Here is a 19,677-nt window from a genome sequence, read left to right as displayed (position 1 = left end):
AAGGTGCAGTGGAAATTCCCTAAGAATGGGTAAGGACTATTGAAACCCCCTGACACCAGGGGTAAGGACTAGTGAGTCTGGAGTCTGACTGAAGGTCCAATGTGAAGTTGACCAACTATTATTTGTGCGACTAATGGTCTACCCTGGATGGGGTGGGATTCTATGTGACCCGGATGGAGGGCCAAGTCGCAAGAAGCAGCAGACTATCACTGGGACAAAATGGCTTTTGGCAGAGGACGCAAAAGGAGAAAAGTCTGCCATGCCATAGTCAGTCACTAGGGAACCCATGCTGGTCAGCGAGTCTCATGCTTTCACTACAATAAATATACATTCATTAATTATAATAGCAGGCACTGCCCATATAAATAACCAAACCAAAGGATTAATGCACCAACAGTGAGGAAGTACATTACCTTAATTTTATCAGTTAGACCACCAACGAACAACACGGCATTTGCATCTACATCCAGAATAGTATAACCAGGTGGAGAGACTGCGCTGAAGGTACTTGGCATGATGGTTGCTTTGGGACCATCCAGAGCTTGTACTGAAATTGTGCCATTTCTTCCAGTCCTTGGAATTGGACCAAAGCAAATAAATAAGTAAATACATCTGCTGTTAAACCACAACAAATAAAGCCTCATATTTTCCAGACATCTTTGACAAGTGACACGCACTACTGGTCTGTTTGTAACCTGGTACTATTCAGTTTTTAATACAACTCAATAGAGGTTTCTTAGCTCTCATATACCTGTGCAAGTGCCAAATCTGATCACATAACAGATGTTTATTCTCACCTCAGTATCCTCACTGCATATAATTCACTATATGCATGCATTACATGGTGAATTCACCCACTAAAATAGTAATTATCAAAAGTGAAGATTCTCTATGACCAAAATAGTACAGTGTAATTGTAGCTTGACAACAAATGAAGTAGGCTATGATTCAAATTAATTTCTGAACTTCATATGGGGTATTTGATTAATTTTATTCCTCTGAAGTGGATGATCATATAACAAAGTCCTTTAATTTACTTCATTGTAATGCAGGAGACCTGCATCCTCCACAAAGGAGCTCCCTGGTTGATTATTATACTCAGACACAAGCCCATTATGTTTAAAATGGCTGCCTTGTTGTGTTTAAAATTGCCTTTTTATATTTTATAATATGATTTGCCGCTTTGTGAACAGTTTCTTCAGTGTTTCCTGTTTCTGTATTCAGAGTAGGAAATAAATGCAGTATCTCAGATATTGGCGTGGTAACTGTTGGCCAATACTTACAGCTTAATGGAAACCACTTTATGAACCTTTGCACAATAAGGTATGAACTCCCGCATAGACTATTAGCCTTATGGAAAGGTTATTTCAAAGGAAAGGTTAGTTTCCTATTAATTTGCAACAATGTCTCAATATTGTACCTAAAGTATGACCTTTTGGATTTTACCTTTGATCTTGAACTGTCACATGTGAACTCCTCCTACATTATTACATTTCTGATACAAGAGAGTTTCTGGATAGACAGAGGTAATAAGATTACATTTCACCTAAAGCCTTCCCAGGCAGCATTTCTAGCTTGAAAAATAGCCACTGGCCCCACCCCTTTATCATGTCTCAGCTAGCAAATCAAAACTTTACGTTAGTTTTACAAAGTATCATAAAATTGTCTGGATTTAAACATATAAAATCAATTTTTTCCTCATTAAAAGAAAATATGTCTGTGAGTGCTGAAGTAAGCAGTAAGCCTAAGAGTTACCACTTAGAAGGAACTTGTGATTAGCACTATCCAATATTTTACTTCAGGACCACATCCAAAGTAAAGCAATGAAGCCTGTACATAACTTTAAGTACGCGAGTAGTCCCATTAAAGTCAGTGGGACTACTCTTGTGTTTAAAATTACACATGAGTTTAGGCACTCTACTGAATCAAGGTGTTGGAGAGGGGTGAGGAGAGAGAGCAAGACTCCTGTAAATATATAAATCTCATTTCCATTGAAACTCTGAATTTTATTATCTCAAAAATGTATAGACCTTTGGCTTATATACCTAAAAGGGTAGAAATAGTCAGTACAGGAATTGGTGAAAGAATAGTGTGAGTATAGGAGACACTTTTATTAAGCCACTCATATTTGGAGGTTACTGAAAGATAATGTTTGGTGCTTTCAAACTGTAGTGTACTAAAATCAATATTCAGTAAAACCAGAGTAAAAGACCAAATTCAATAAATCTGAAATCACTGGGCAGAATATGGTACACATTTTTAAGAGCTTTCACATGTCCTAAACAGCATAGGGGATCTTTGATCTTCAACTAGAATAAAGTGCTAACAACAGATCCTCCTCCTTACATAACTCTCTCTCTCATTTGAGAAGGGCTAGTGAGCTTGAAAGGAAGAACAGTTGTCGAGGATAAGAGATATTAATAGGATTTGAATGATAATTTTAAGTGACAGCTGGGTTCCTATGAGATACTTGGCAGACTGGAGAACATGTACCAGCACCTTGGTAACTGACAATCTGAAAAATGCACACTGCACTATTCATAAACGCTTACTACTTAAGAGATGCATGGAGCAAGTGGACTTCACCTTTCACTAGCCATTACCATCTGAATAACTTTTGTAGCACCACATATACATACTTGCTCTTTAACCCACTTGAGAGGGGAGTTACAAAGAGCAAAGTGGGCTGGCAGTAAAGTGTATGTGCCTAAAATAAACATCTCTTTCTACAGCTGTTCTTCTCCAAAGGAAGAATATTCCAAACAGAAAGTTAAGGTTCCCCTTAATGGAAAATAGATGGTTTCAACCTTCTCAGCAAGATTTCTAAGTAATAATAATGAGGTGGTATCTTTGAGTAAACCAAGATTAGACTAGGCCTGATTCAAAACCCAGTGAGGTCAATGGGAATCTTTTCATTGACTCTGTTGGGCTTTGGATCAAGTCTTTATTGTATTTGATTGTGTCACAGAATTGACTGCTTTGTGTATTGATAACTTGTTTAACATGATTCTCATACAGTAAAACTTTATGTAAATTTTGCCTTCTTTTCAGTGTTTTCATTGATCAGGATTTTTATCCCAATTAGTTTTTACCTTTACAAGTAAATTACATACTCACAATATACATAACAGTCCCTGCACTAGGGAATACCAATGGAATAACATAAGTTGTACTTTAATTACTTGCAACAATATCAAGTTTTCAGGGTGAAACACACACACACACTCACATATATATACATACTGTATATGTGTATGTACATACTGTATGCATATTTATATATAGACATACTTTAAACATATAAACATAGAAAAGTACTGCTAGACTGTAATTAAAAATATACTCTACAAAACATATGCAATCATTACTGTACCCATCCGACAGACCGGGAAACTGTGACTCAGAGGTTAAGCGAATTGTCCAAGCTAGAATCTGCCTCAGTCCCCTGCTCTAACCATTAGACCATGCTGCCTCAAAATGAGAGAAAGAATATCCCCTCCCACATCTGGATTTTATTCCCCACTCTGCTGAGTGAACTTGAACAATTCAGTCATCTTTGCGTGTCAGTTTCTGCTCCTTTTAAAAATGTGTTGGGATCCCTGGATAAGAGGTGCTATATAATTCTAAAATTGCAACATTATCATTTGTGTGTGTATGCATCTGTGCATATACACACACAGCTACAGAGCTGCTTTCATCCCATCCCCCAGTGCATGTGCTGGTCTGCCCCCTCAACTGAGCCAGTCTCTTCCAGTTGCTCTTTTGTTCAGGTAAGTGACGCCCACCTACCCCCACTTTTTGACCCTTCCTAGAGACCCAAGGCAGTGTGTGTGTGCGCACTATCTTCTTCCTCTCTGCTCCCCAGAAAAAGTCCCAAAGCTTCAGAGGTTGCAGGGAGCCCATTAGAGGAGCAAGTATCCCCACCACTGGATATAATTGTTAGTGGTGTCAAGTAAATTCAAAAGTATGCAGCTGAATCTGGCCAAAATTTAAAGACAGAAGGTGAGAAAGTGAAATTGGTGCAATTGGTCTGAGACCTTTATCAAGGGATGCAAGAATGCTATTAGTGATACAATAATGATGCAAATTAAGGTCTTCAGCGTGTGCTCCCTCGATTCTGCTTTAAGAATACAAAACCAGTCCTGAGTTCTTCATCTTGATCCTAAAAATCCAACTAGTGTCTCCATAATCTAATCCTTCTAAACACTGCTCCACTCCTCAGACTTGTGCTACTGTAATTGCTTCCCTTGCTGATTTAGCAGTTTGTTCCAGTTGCTTTAGATCTAATGCCCTATATATCACGAGCAACAGCTTAATAGGCAATGTGCATTTGTAGGATGTCTATATCATGTCCTGACTCCATTTTCTGCTGAAATAGTTTTCCTGTAAATGAAAGTCCTGTACTACTGTGACGTGCAGTTATTTCAGTATGTGTAATATGAACTCAAACCGCACTAACCTGATGAAGATCTTGCATAAGTATCCCAATTTGTGTTTTCCCAGCTATAAGATTTAATTGAGCCAGCATTTGGACACTCTGCCGTAATTTTATTTAGCTCTCTGCTTTGAATGGCTTATTCTGCGATTTCATTAAATTGTTTAAATTGAACATCATTTCCCTCTTCTGAAAGCTATGGACATAATAGAAATTAAAACTCCTATTTTTTCTTCCTGTCTCATTTGATGACTATTTTATCTTTTGTGTGTCTAACACTATGTAAAATTAACATATTATGATGGGAAAAGATTTATTCAAATTAGGATTCATGTTCTTTATCTGATTTCATTTGATCTGATATTACATAAATTATAGGGATTTGTTCATCACTAGCAAATAAAGGACACATCATATACATAGTACACACATGTAACATGGTTTGCTATTAAAATATTACAGCTCCCTTTGCAAATAATTAGTGCTGACATGATATTCTTTATGCATGAAATATAGTGTTCCTTATGCTAAATGCAGTAATGTTATCTACTTACCAAAGCAAAAATTATAAAGATTTTAATAGTGCCTACCCCTACAGTAAATACATAGTATGCACAGAGATTCAAACACATCTAGTTTTTTTAAATTAACCTATTTTTTTGGTCTTAATTGCCGTACCAGATGGTATGCACTTCAGGGAAATACCAATATAGTGCCTCCAAATATATGGATCAAGAAGCCAACATAACTTTCAGCTATTAATTTATCTAAACTTCTAAAATTAAAAAACATTCAACACTTGCTTTTTTTCCAAAGCATGTAAAAAATCTGTGTTGTTTAAACGGACCAAAATATTTTTAATGTTGATTTCCCATAAACCACATCTTTTCAAATATTTTCAGCATGAAGGGGCATTGTGCCTATTAGGTTGGCATGTTGAGTAAGAATCAATGTGCTGGGATGTGACAGGCCATCCATTCCCAATACCGCATCAAACCAAGAGGTTTTGAAAAGACACAATTCATTGAAAGCCAGAGAGAAAAATATAGTTTTCAGTTTGAGTGTAAAAATAGCCTTTAACTTTTAAACATTTTAAAAATGATTCTGTGCTAATGAGTAACGTTTTAAACATTATTATCAATATTTATTTGTACACACACATATGATGACACAGACCCTGAAATGAAGTGCTTACACTCTGATAAGCAAACAGACAAAAAGTAGGGGAGAGGAACAGCACATACAACTGCATCTTTTAGATAATCTATCCCAAAATTCTTGTCTACTAAGCCACAGTTATTTGGCTAAATTCTTGTAGGCTTCATGCTAGAAGTGTGTCATAAGAAGAAGTTTGGAGGAGAGAGTTTGTCTTACTGATGCATTGAGGAAAGGTGTTCCCAGCACAAAGAGGAATTTGAGAGAAGTGGAAGTGGGGGTAAGACTGGCATCACTGACAGAATAGAGGGCTGGGAGCTCCACATAAAATACAAGAGTGACTAAGGAAGGAGGGGCAAAGATGTGAAGGGTCTTAAAGTGATAACAAGAGGCTATAACACGAGGAGTAAAAAAAGGGGAGCTTTTAGTTGTTGGATTTTGTGTGGACTGAAGGCGGAAGGGCAAAGAAGTACATGGGTAAAAGCAGATTATGGACATTAAACATGTGTAATATATTTCAATAGCAGTCAGAGAGACATGCTGTGTAACACATTTATAACCTCTTTGGCTACAAACACTCTGAAAACGTACTATTGGACACAGGTTCAAAAATCCATTAAACTGGATTATATTTATCATCATCAAAGGTACCTCTTTTTTAAAACTGCTGTTACAAATGCTGTATTTAAGAATGTGACTCTGAAGAGAGTGAACCTGACAGATTGCTTGCTCAGTTTCATCATTTTTTGGGGTAAGAACTAAAGCTTGCAAATTAATTGAGTACTTGCCTAGAGGCTTCAATCCGGTACCAAAATGCATCATCAATGGTCAGATCTGGATACTCAACCCGTCCAACGCCAGATCCCACATCCCACAAGAAGTTCACCTTGCCTTTACGCATCTCTATGGCCAAGAAGTCAGTCTAAGACACAAAAAACAATCTATGGGATAAGGAATCAAATACTGGGATTAGAATAATCCTTGTAAATCCCTACCCCTTCAAGCTTCTGAAGATCATTAGTAACCTAATGGGCCTCGAGACCCATGCTCACATAACAAAATTTATACAATAACTCCCATGAGAGACCTAAGTTCAGTCCTCAACCTCTTAGCCCCAGGTTCCCATCTTGCCAAGTGATGTGTGTCCACACAATGCAGGATCATTGACTGTCTCTCAAGTTGTTAACTGAAATACTATACAAACATTCATTTGGCTGGCAATCCTAAAATGGAAAATGCGAGCGTTTTGTAGGTTAATACACACTGCCATCCTAAATCTTCATTTATAGTAGGAAAATAATGCATAGCTCAGGATGTTAGGAAAAGAACACTTTTTCCATTCATTGAATTATTATTGATGGTTCTAGAAGCCTGTCTGCTGGAGGGCTCATGGGAAACTGAATCTTTCATCTCTACACATTCCTGAAGTTATAGTCTTGACTTGAAGTCATAGTAAGCAGGATCTTTGACAGATTTAAGATGATTAGCTACTTCATTCCCAAGGGAAAATACATGAGAAACAAACCAAAAGTCACCCCCGTCATACAGCAGTTCTTACAGCTGTAATGCAGTTCATAAAGGAGTCTCAAATTTGATTCCTAGCTAGAAACAAAATATTTGCCCCCTATGTTATTTCTAAAAACCTATATTAATATAAAAGGCAATATTTTTTGCTTCTTCTATGAGAAACAGTAACTAACTAACCAGTAAAACTCCCAGGCTCTATGATGTTTCTCTGAAGCCTCTGGGAAGAAACATTCTCCTCTTTTTTGTACGTCAGTGATCCAGTTTGATTGAGAAACTCTGACAAGGGAAAACTGAAACCACACTTACAAATTTGGCACTTCCAAGATAAAAAAGAAGGTTGTCGGCTACTGCTGTCTTCACATTGACAATGACAGTGTTGTAGCTTCCTTTCTTTATTTCCGGTCTGTACGTGCGAATGCAGTCACCTCCAGAAGCCACAGAGACTTTGATCTTCAAAGAAAACACAGCAGAGAGAACCCGAGTTACAGATCATTATTCCAGAGAAAACTTATGGGGCTTCAGAATAATTGCAATCGGATTGTGCTTTTGTTTCATTTCTGTGTCACACGTATTACTGAGGAGTAGGCATTGGTGCTTGCCAGTCAGTATCTGGAACACTGAAATGTGATTTCCTTGTTTAGGAGGATGGATTGTGATCAAGGGCAGTGGTAGCTTAACCTGGCATTCAGACATGACATCAGGAGGAAATTTATTTTACGTTAAGAATTACTACAGTAGATAATGGGGAAGCTGTGGTAGTTCAGGTGGTGGAGATATTCAAAAGTTGGCTAGATAAAAGAATAATAGAGACACCATCTTGACTTGTATGGCTGCTCTATTTAATAAATAAATAATAAATAATAATAAATAGTAATAATACCTAGCTCTTATATAGCACTTTTCAGCAGTTGATCTCAAGGCACTTTCTACCAATAATTGGTTTCATAACTGCATGGTTCTGTAGTAGCCTCCAACTGAGACATTCTTCACCACTATATATTCCAGGTTTCCTTGTTTTATATTAAGATTAGATTCCTTTTCCTGTCAGATGTTGCTAGTTTCATTTTAATGGATCCTTGTTAAGTCTTAAATATCATAATCTATTAGTGATGATTATAAGTTCCTTTGACATTGACTGTAATATTAATAACCATGATCAACTCAGTGGGTATTAAGGTGAATGGCGTACACACTAAAGAAGAAATTCCACAGTAATTACGTGGACCATTTAATGGCTTCTGGATTCTTGGTACCAAAAGCAAGCAAACAAACATTGTTATTTGCTTTCTCCAAGCTCTCTGGATACAGAAATGAATTAAAGCTCTGATGCTGAAAATCACTGCAGTTCCTGCATAAATTTAAGCATGTGAGTCGTCCCACTGAGGTCATTGTTACTACTTATGTGCTTAAAGTTATGTAGGTTCTGAAGTTACTTTCTGGATCAGGGCCTACTTAGAATTCAGGTTTGGTGAACTGAGGGAACCCAGTACCTCACTGAGGGCAGCAGAGAGGACTGGGTAGGGTCTGAATGTGTCATGTGAGAGATATGTTTTGGGGGGCACTAAAAGTTTTGTTGCGTTCATGGATCATTTAGTTTTAATCAACTGATATTTGTATTCTATATTTGTCTCAGGAGTGTACACTTATAATGGGGTCCTATTGCAGCCTCCAGACAAAGTTTTAAAATACTAATTTATAAAATTTAACTATTCTGAAATATATCATGCTACATTCACAAAGATTTAGGAGCCTACATACTTGCAACCATTTATATGTTTTATGAGAGCTTTTTATGAACCTGAAAAAAAAACACTGAAAGGATAAAAGATCAAGGACAATAAAAGAACATGGTTTACTAGTTAGCAAAGACAATCTAGAGATCCAGACGCATTTCTGGCCCTTCAGACATAGTGCTATGTGAATTTGGGCAAGCCATTTAATTTCTCTCCATGTTAGCTTTCCCATCCATAGAATAAGGATAACAATAGTGTACAGAAATGCTGAGAGGCCAAGTACTTTGAAGTCTTTGGATGAAATGTGTTATATAGGGAAAAAGGATGATGATGATGAAGAACATGCCCTTCTGTCTTACCTATATTTCTATGAGAATACGAAATGCACTTTATCAGATGGAGCAGACATGCCACGGCTCCATTATTGTGCATACGTTCCTTTCAGCCATTTGTGCTCCAGTATGTTGGTTTTGTTTGAATTATACAGGAGCTTAACTGAATGTTCATCTCTTAGGATTTTCTTTATGTTTTCTTGATTATTGCAGGTCAGAAGCCAAATAAGTTTATTATAACTAGGTGATCCCTGAGTTTAAAAATATAATTACATTGGAGATACAGACTTTGGACTCAGTAACCAGGTAAGGAAATATGCTCTTAACCCAACCAAGGGCCTATTCAATTGTTACCAGGAGAAGTAAATATCAAGAAAATAGGAAAGCAAGTGCACTCTACGTTTTCAGTTAGCTTGAGATGGTCCAACTAGGGGCCAAAAAGCAGCCAAATCTGCTGCTACCAAACCCATGTGTTTCATAAGTAATGGAACTCCTACAAAATTAGGTTTTTAATACCTATACCCATGCTGAGGCAGAAAACATCATTTTGGTATTGTTTCAGTATTAATTTGTGCACAACTATCGAAATACGGAGGTATTTTCTCTTCCGTGACCCCTCCCTGTACCCTTATCCAAGTTACCCCTCCCCCAATTGTCCCATAGTACTAACATTCCTATAGGTATTCCTCATTCAACAGGGCTGTGTTGTAAATGGGGAGCAAACCACAGGGAAAAACCAGACATCAGGTTCTGTCTGCCTAGATATTTATACTGCACTCTTTACCATAGGTATTTTGGACTGGGATGGCTTCTTTTGCTGCATGAAAGGTACAAACTACCCACAACACAGCGTTACTGAAAAAGAAGTGCTTACAGAATTGGCCTGTTTCCGGGCTTGGTTTATCAGTTCTTTTATCTGAGAGATGTTTTTCCCCAAATTATCCTGAAGTTCTTTGACTGGTTTGAGTTTATCCAGTAGCCGATCTGCTTCCTTTTCTAGGGTTTTAACAGTGGCATCTGCATCAGCAACTTCATATGAAAAAAAAAGCAGAAATTTAGAAGGGAGAGTCTGATAGAGTGGACACAAACACCAATAGCAAAATCCAAGAAAATTCTTACTGAAAATTCAGCTTCCAGAGACAACCATGGGGATAATAATTTTAGGAATGTTTTTAGACTGATTTTAAAATTGCAATGTGAGAAAATGGTAGCGGTATGGATCAGTAGTTATATCTGAGATTGGTACTGGTAGAAAATACTGTGGTACAATACAGCTCCAAGTTCAGAGTTTACCTTTCTTCTTTACTCCTGCTTTAATGAAACATGTTGGATTAAAAGAGAAATTCATTAGTTATTTGCACAAAATTTAGAGAATTAATTTTTAACTTGGTTATACGGTCACAACTAGGAAAAATTTTATCCTGATCACAAGTTTCAGATTATCCCATGTGCAATAATAATTGTGATTAAAAATATTATACAGAATATTAGCCACTGCATATATTTTCCCATCTCTCAGATGAACTCCATTAGTTCACATAAGGATCTCATCTCCTTTCCCCCTTTCCTTGAGTTCTAGAACGACTGAAATTCCCTCCCACATACAGCCATCCAATAGTCCCACAGCTTTCTCAATCTCCCTCAACCTCTAGAAGATCTGTAGAGTAAAACATCTGACTTGTATGGCAGCTGGTGTCCAGGAAGGAGAGTCTGTGCGGCTGATATAGTAGGGGGGCAAACCAGTAATAGGAAGGCAGCCTCAAAAAGTTTGGATAAGGTCCAAACAGATATCCAAATTTTGGATGTTTATCCAAACTGAACAATAAAGATATATAAGGTTTACCCCTTACTAGGCACAAGACACCAGGTTCTTGAGAAAAAATAAGAGCTCCTATGTTAATCTCTTTCTCCTCACTTTGAGATAAGGCATATTGCTTATGGTACATCCTGCGAGAATAATTTAAATCTTTAGTTCCATTGTTGCAGCATTTAAAAAAGTAAATGTTCTAATGCAGCACCAAAATGTGGCACTATGCAAAAGCTTTTGCGGTAGGCAATGAGGCAGCAGATACTGAAAAATAGCAATATATATATATACACACACACACACTCATGCATTATATATAGTATATATCTGATGCCTCATTGCCTAGACAATGCCTATATAAACACACATACACGCATACTGATTTCTGTATGTAAGGTATAGAGACAAGAGAGAAACAAAAGAAAATATTGCAAGATAATACTTTTAAAAAGTGCAAAACACAAAAGCCAAAAGTAACTTACAGGACAGGATCTGTTTGGAGAAACTCATTACCCACAGCCAGAAATACACAACTAGAACTTAGTTATCAAACTTGGGCAGATTTAAACAGGACAAACGGGTGCCTAACTGCCAATCTGATCATTCACCCACGTGACCTAATTTAGGCTTCCAACTTCAAGTGACAGATCCTTTTGTCTTTTTGTTTCTGAGACAACATGTTCCTGAACACAACAAATGATATTATATCTAGGATTTATTGAACTATACAGCATGCTGCAATGTAAATTGTTGAACTTTTCCCACTAAACACAAAGGGTCTTCCAGTGAAAATTCTAACACAATCATCACTATATGATAGCAGGAGTCACTTCAATGCTAAAATACATGCAAACAACCTCACTGGAAGTCCCTTTTAATTATTGTGCCTCAGAACTGCCTTTATGCTCTATAAAGAAGACAATGATCAATACAAAAGGTGTCATTAAGTGTATCCCTAACAGAACTCATTAGCTGATTAACCTAGCACAGGGGTGGGCAGGGAAGCTTTGATGAATCTAGAGGTGGAATCTCCAATCAATGATAGCTTCTTCGATTCTTCTCCCGCCTCCATCCATTTAAGGAATAGTTTTTGGAGCAAATATATCCACTATGTGTTCATTCTGCTGATGCTAGACTTTCTTCCTATGTTACCAGCAGCAATCTTTTAGATTCAAAGGCTTTTCCATCTTTAAGGCCTGTATAATAATATGGAGGCTATACAAAAAGATTCCTATTACAGCAGTGTACTCTAGTAAGCTTATGTACTGAATTGTAACAAAAACTATACTGATGCACTATAAATCACATCATGGCAGCAGGGAAAGATCTTTCTTTTGAGGGGATGAGGGGAAAAGCATACAAACAAAATAAAGATCTTACTGTTCTTGGTGGAATCTTTCACAACAGCATTTGTTTTGGCCACATCATCTGCACATTTGCTGTAGTTGTTCTTTAAGCCAAGGAGGTTCTGGTTGAGGTCTTTAATCCTAGCCAGTACATCATTTGCAGTGGTGTTAGCTTGTCCAGCTTTATCTTTAGCTGCTTGCACTTTCGCAGCTGTATCTGTGGGCAAGAAAGGTTCAAAATGTCAGAGCAGTCGTGAATACAGATGGCAGAATCAGACCCTCTGTCTTTCTTGACCTGACAGTTGCATCTTTAAAAACAAAAACAAAAAACCAGAATACCCAGCCTTGTTTAAATGTAGAGAATGAAATATCTTCTTAGCCAGATTAATTTTTCTATGGAACCTTTCACTGTGCTAGAAATATCTGATTAACCTTGAGAATGAAAGTGATGATCTTCAGAACCCTTGGTATGAGGGAGCACTTTGATGTGTCGGTGAAGACAGTACTGAATATTAATCTACATGATCCACATAACTCAGCTGCTGCTCTATAGTTTATGGTTACTTTGAAGTACAGCTGAGTGAAATATTTGTGGTAATAATATTTTTCATCAAAATGTGGCTCCTGACAAATTATCTGAACTTCTGTGAAATTGAGCATTTTTTCCTTTTGCAACAAAGTTTTGAGCGAGATGATTTTCAGTGCTAGGTGTGAAAATGCTGTGGAAGCTATTAGATATTGTTGATTAGGAAAGGGGAGAGCTCAGTGGCTAAGGCACTAAACTGAGGCTCAGGAGATCAGAGTTCAATTTCCTGTTCCACCACAGACTTCCTGTTTGACCTTAGGCAAGTCACTTAGGCTGCAATCTGGGAGGAATTCTGCTTCTTGAGGAAGGATACCGCCCAGAGCACCCTCTGGGTGAGCTGGTTCTGAAAAGCCAGCTTTGCTTTGGAAATACAACTGAACGCTTTAACACTAGTATTATTAATAATATTTTACAAGCAAAAGAGTGGGATCTGATTATTTCTTTCCCTATTTTTCCCCAAGGTGTCTGAATGTATTCCTTCTGACCTTCCTTGTGTGATAGCCACCTTAGAATAATGTAAATTCAGGCCACTGTGTTGCTTTGACATTTATTCACTGCATACCTTGTACTTACTTTTCAGCACACTTATAAAATACACCCATTCCTAAGCATGTGGGTCCTTGTCCTAAAGTGAACTGCCCTCTTACTTTGATTCAAGCTGAGCTACTTTTTGTGTGTGTCAAGCCTGAAGTATTAGTTCAGGCCATTCTGTTTTGTTGAATCTTTGATGAGCCAGGGATATGACTAGAGCTGTTTGCTTTTCCTTGTTAATTCCCCTGTTTGATAACCAATTTACTACATTTTCCTATCTTTGACATTTATTTGCTACAGATTTTAGTCTTCGTTTGAATCATATTTACAAAGCACGCCACTCATGCGTGTGTCTCCTTGTCCCAGGAGCAAGCACGCTCTAACTCTAATCTACATTGCCATTGGTTGCATACTTCATATTTCTTATGCTTTCTTCACATTTAGTATTCCGAGTCCTAAGGACGACGGCCTTCTGAGGTCCATTCTGCTTGATTGAGACATCTATCTGCACACAGGCACACCAGTAGCTGTTGCAGTAGCGTCACAAAATTAACTAAAGTGCACATGACATAGCACAAAATCTCATGAATGAAAGATTTCAAGGATCTGGGTGAATAAAATAGAATATCCCCAGTTACGTGAAATCTGGAAGATGCAAAAATGCGTGAAATGAATTGGTGAAAAATTTGTGTGCAGTCCGTACTTCGAGAATACCTCAAAATGGATAGATTATAACTTTTCTTTGGTGCAAATTTCCAGGGCATTTTTTCAGTTCATAACAATAATAAGCAGTTCTTTAGAGAGAACAGGCATAGCAAACTACATTCTGAAATAGATGATAGAGCTTTTTTGTTTACTATAAACAAACATTCAGTTTATAAGTGTCCACTATAATGAAGGTATAATGTATTTCTCTGTCCCTTACTAGCATCACAAAAGGTATCAAATATATGGAGCTCTTGCATATTAATGAGTATGAAAGACTCTTTGCTATTAGTTATAAAGTACAATAAGTTGCATAGCACTTTATGATAATAGAAGAAAGCCTGTCCTGGTCCTGAGGAACTTATAGTCTAAATAAGACACAGCACAGCAAGTAATGACAGAAGACAACGGTCTGAGGAGATGTGGGGAATGGAGGACAGATACAACAAATAAGGATCACAGTTTTGTTTATGAAGTTGTTGAGTTTAGTTCTGATTTTTATCAATGTTGTGTTTTACTCTTCCTATTATTTAATATTATTTTTCTTCCTTGTTCAGATTGGGAGAAGAAGGTCAAGCATGACAGTAGGAGCAGGTGACATAGCAGCAGAACTCAGTGGTGGACAGTTAATGAAGGAGGTGAATTTTAAGGAAGGAAAGTGAGGACAGATGGCACACTGGAGCAGGAAGGCAGTTACAGAGACAGGGTCAACATGCAAGAAGTCATGGAGGCCCCAGTGTGAGGGAAAAAAGAGGGCAACAAGGTACAGTGTAGGATGTGAAATGGGATGTCGAAGGAAAAAAGGAAACAGGGCAGAGCAAGGACAAAGTTGTGAGCCACTGAGATGCTGAGGATGACACTCTTACGCTATTTTAATAATAATAATTACTAGAGCAATCATTCATTAAGAGCTTGTCTACACTGGGAAGTGATTGTGAAATAAGTTAAGGTGTGAATTAAAAGTGCAAAGCAATTCCACACTAGCTCTCTGTGGACATTCTTATTCTGCACTAAAAATGCCCTTGTACAGTTTAGCTTAATCCATGAACTCTTCAAGTGGAATAAGTGTCTATATGGGGACCTAGTGCAGAATATTTATTCCACAATACCTATTCTGAGCTATTTCCCCATGTAGACAAGTCCTAGAGCAATAGTTCATTAGCGTGGGTATATTTCTGCACATATCAATTTTTATATATAAAGAAGTGCAGGGCCATTAGTGTGGGACACACAATCATTTATTTAATTCACAAATGACAGTGCTGGGGAAACGATATACTATTTACAGAAACTACCATGATTCACTGTTGACTGAGCAGTATTCTAAAGTATAGATGGACCAAAATGACTCGCTCATTTGGGTCTCTCTAGATACAGACTCTCTGGAGTCCTTTGGGCAATTTGAGATTGTTATTTATCCCAGGACTCTTTGAACTGTTTGTTGATGCCATCATCTTTGTTCTTACCATTCTGGGAAGCACTGTTCTGAAAAGAGGTACTATCAGGAAGGACTCACAGCTTCTGGAAAAGACTGAATGGCTAACAGTACGCCATCACTCCCTTCCAGAAGTGGGCCATTTGAGAATGACAAAAACATGGCAGCCCCTAAAAGTTCAGAATGCAAATGAACACCAGGCATTTGTGTTCAGTTCAGTTTCCCTCTCACACACAGCGTACATTCATTGTGAAAGAGGCACTGTGGCTGAAATAGCAGCCAATGGATGGAGTGTATGTAGACAAAGAATAACACCGATACACATTTTTTTAAAAGACGCAAGATGACACAGTGAAGCACAGCTGAGCCCAGTGCTTCAGCACTTTTTGTACTTACCATTAGGAATGGCTGCCAGCTTTCCAAAGGTGTCATTCAAAGCTCTCAGGAGATCAGAATTCTTTTCATCAGCATTTTTCAACCTGTTTTGCATACTATTCAAGTTATCCCCATTTTCTGCAGAGAGTACACATACAAAAAAACTTTAACTTGCTGTTTTCACTATGCTGTGTTTATGTAACACAGACAGACCCTGGTCATCAGCAAGCAGGCTCAAACTCAGGACCTCTGAAGCTTAGTGTATGAGCCTCTATTGCATGAGCTAAAAGCCATCTGGCTCTTAGCCAAGCCTGCAGCAGACTCATCAATCTGTAGCTGGTCTAGGTGCCATTAGACAGGGACAGAGTGCCGCACCAAGCAGGCATGGGTTACATTTACACATTCATTTGGTATGTACCATAATAAAACAGACCATGAACAACCCATTTGTCATCAATATACATATATTTAATTAATTTACTAAGTTACTGCAATGCACATATGTAACACTCAGTTCCAGGGTTTACTAATGCTATCTTCTGTATTTTAAAGGCACCTAATTCCTTTGTATCTAAGTGCTTGATTTCCTTAGACTACTGTATGGTGATACATGGTGCTTATAGAGGGATTTTATTAAGGCTCTCAAAGCACTTTTATGTACACAATGCTCCTGTAAGGTATGTATACAAAGTAAGGCAGACAGAGGCTAAGTGATTTACCCAAGGCCACCCAGTGAGTCAATGGCAAATCGGGCAGAGGACCCAAGAAGCCAAACTACCAGACCTGTGCTTTAAAGATAGGCTACATTAAACTTTTCTATGGTAACCTCACAAGTTCTTCTTCAGGTGTTTGCCCTGGGCCAATGGTTCATCCATTTTGTGTGACAAAACAATACAATCAGGGTAGTGTACTATCACCATTAGCATGCCTATTTCCCAATTCTTGCTGGACTTTCTCAAAGTAAGGCAACAACTGCTGATACAATGTCCAGAGAAAGGGCATGAAACCATATTAGCAGCATCATGATCAATATTAGGAGGCTACATCAAGAAAAAGTTATAATGAAATATGCAGATTGATTTTTTTGGGGAAAACTTGTTTGTAGATAAAAGCATATATCAAAATTTGTTTAAACTGAAAAACTAGTACAAATCAGAGGAACAGTAATGTGATAATCAGTACATGAAGGATGAAACTGACATTATCCTTCACAGATAAGTCAATATTCTTCACAAACTGTTTTGCCTAACAATGCTATTTTTGCTGGAACAACATGCTACATAAAAATGATTTTTCAGACTCTCCAGAGAGAGGCTCCAACTGAGGTTATTTAGAAATCTTTATTTCAAAAAGTCCAGAGTAGAGTTTGGGAAAGAAAATGCTAGTTAAGTCTGAAAACACCTATTTGGGGGGGACATTTTTAATCACTTATTCCCATTGTTATGGAGCTCTTTGGAGCTGAGGAACAGAAAGGTGGGAATTTCTTGGCTCCAATGCACTCGCTGAATCAGAATAACTGATTGAACTGATAGCAGAAGACAGAGAATAATTTGTAGAAAAGGGGATGGGGTATAAACTCTAACTGTGACCTTCAAAAGTGTAGAAGTTTAGTGAAATTAAACACATTAGTAGTTTGAATACTTATCCAAACAGATGCCTGTGGCGTCTACCAGCCTAGATCAAAGTCACCTTTCTGGTCCCCTGATTATAGGCTGACTAAGGGTCAAAAAAGCTCCCAGTGTGAGTTAAATTATTGGAGAGACTTGAGCAGGGCCGGCTCTAGCTTTTTTGCCACACCAAGCAAAAAAAACAAAAAAAAACGGCAGCCGCAGGGAGCGTGTGGAAGGTGGTCAAGGCGGCTCACAGGGGGGTGAAGGGCGGCACCCATCCACTCCCTCCGCCCGTGGGCAGCCAGGCGCTGCAGCCTGCTCGCAGCTGGGCGAGAAGGGCTCCCCCCTCCGGCCTTGGGGTTCCTCTTAGCTGGGCTAAGAGCGGCGCGGGAGGCGGAGGCCTGTGCAGGAGGCGGGGAGTGGCGTGTCCCGGGGAGCCCAGGGGCATGGTGAACGGCGGGGATCACTAGTTCCTGCCCCCCTGGGCTGAGGTCTGTGTCCCTGCAGGGCTGGGCTGGGACTGGCGGAGCGCGGGGAGCCAGTCGGGGGCTCCGGAGCTGCGGACCGGGCTGCCAAAGCAAACAAACAAAAAAAGAACCACGGCAGGGCAGCCAGAATGTGCCTCCCCAAGATTGGCCGGAATGCCGCCCTTTACAATGTGCCGCCCCAGGCACGTGCTTTCTCGTCTGGTGCCTGGAGCCGGCCCTGGACTTGAGACATTGGTGGCACAGACTGAAAAATCTCATACTGCCATACCTAAGGTTCAACATCGAATTAAATAGTTTCAATGTATTGTCCACTTTACCAAACTATTAGAAGAATTACTGTGTGAGCAATTTGACTCTATTATCTATGCAAAGAGTGTCGCAGTTGTGTCTACAAAAACAACAAGGAGTCTGGTGGCACCTTAAAGACTAACAGATTTATTTGGGCATAAGCTTTCGTGGGTAAAAACCTCACTTCTTCAGATGCATAGAGTGAAAGTTACAGATGCAGGCATTATATACTGACACATGGAGAGCAGGGAGTTACTTCGCAAGTGACAGTTGTGTCTGTCTCACATTGACCTGAAACAACAATTATTATTATTATTATTATTATTGTTTGTATTACAGTGGCACATACTGGCTTGGAACAGGTTGGGACCCCTCTGTTTGAGCTGCTATACAGAACAGTATAGTAAGACAAGAACTGAAGAACTTTGTTAACTACTTTTAATTTTCTCAGTGACTATTACAGAATTCCAAAGACTTTTTTAAAAAGAGAAGGCATATTTGCTTTTCTCAGGACTGATGGGTATTAACTTTCCTGGATGTGGCTTGAGGGAAACCAGTCAATAGATTATAAAAGATTAAAATCTCTCAAAGATGGATGTGTACAGACAGGAAGACAAATTGTTATTTTTTAAAAATAAAATCTAAGAAAACTGTACATTACCTATAAAACCAAGATATGCATTTTCGTAGATTATGAAAAGGCTTGAAGATTTTTTGTAACTCTCAAAACTAGCTAATCACTTACTATCGGTGAATCGAATGATTTTGTGTGTCAAAAAATTCATATTTTCCTGATTTCTTAATTAACTGGCCAAGTGTATAGTATTCATTTGGATACTGAATATCTTTGGATAGACGATATACTCTATGCTTGAATCCCATGCGCTCTAATGACAGCACAATAGCTGTCTCTTTGATTGATTGACCAATTATTGTAATGAATGAACAGATATGTATTTAGGTGTTTTATTCCTTTCCAGGTGATTTATTTGAACAGTATTAACATTGGCCTTATAAAGTGAGGCTCTTTTGTTAGTAGCTTGCACTTTTTAAAACGCTTTTTTAAAAGTTGTATTTTTAAAAAATGGGAAGAAAAGCGAGAAAAAGCGCACACGTATCCACACGACCTCTGGGTCAGGCAGTGCAACAAAGGGCAGAAAGAGAGAGACAGTCACCGGTGGGAGAGGAAGGGGGCTGAGGGACAGCAGCCACTGGAGCATGAGCAGTCATCCTGATGGAGGATGAAAAAGGAAAGGATTAGGAGCCGGCCTCAAATTGGGGGGAGCTGGGGAGCTGGTCCAAGCAAATCTATGGCTCCCTGGAA

General features: G+C 38.6%; 1 protein-coding gene across 1 annotated transcript in view; it reads right to left on the bottom strand.

Annotated features, from left to right (window-relative positions):
* The window catches only part of LAMA2 (laminin subunit alpha 2), a 344,610-nt gene that overhangs the window by 50,096 nt on the left and 274,837 nt on the right, over positions 1-19,677 (bottom strand). The window contains exons 44-49 of the mRNA XM_065401428.1: positions 15,989-16,105; positions 12,370-12,552; positions 10,057-10,211; positions 7,424-7,567; positions 6,379-6,512; positions 414-573 (exon numbers count right to left, since the gene is read on the bottom strand). Coding sequence (XP_065257500.1) covers positions 414-573; positions 6,379-6,512; positions 7,424-7,567; positions 10,057-10,211; positions 12,370-12,552; positions 15,989-16,105 — 893 coding nt within the window. The remainder of the gene's footprint in view (positions 1-413; positions 574-6,378; positions 6,513-7,423; positions 7,568-10,056; positions 10,212-12,369; positions 12,553-15,988; positions 16,106-19,677) is intronic.

The sequence above is a fragment of the Emys orbicularis genome, chromosome 3 (genome assembly GCF_028017835.1).
Source record: "Emys orbicularis isolate rEmyOrb1 chromosome 3, rEmyOrb1.hap1, whole genome shotgun sequence".
NCBI lineage: Eukaryota > Metazoa > Chordata > Testudines > Emydidae > Emys > Emys orbicularis.
The sequence above is the reverse complement of the archived record's forward strand: the minus strand, read 5'-3'. Positions and strand labels throughout refer to the sequence as shown.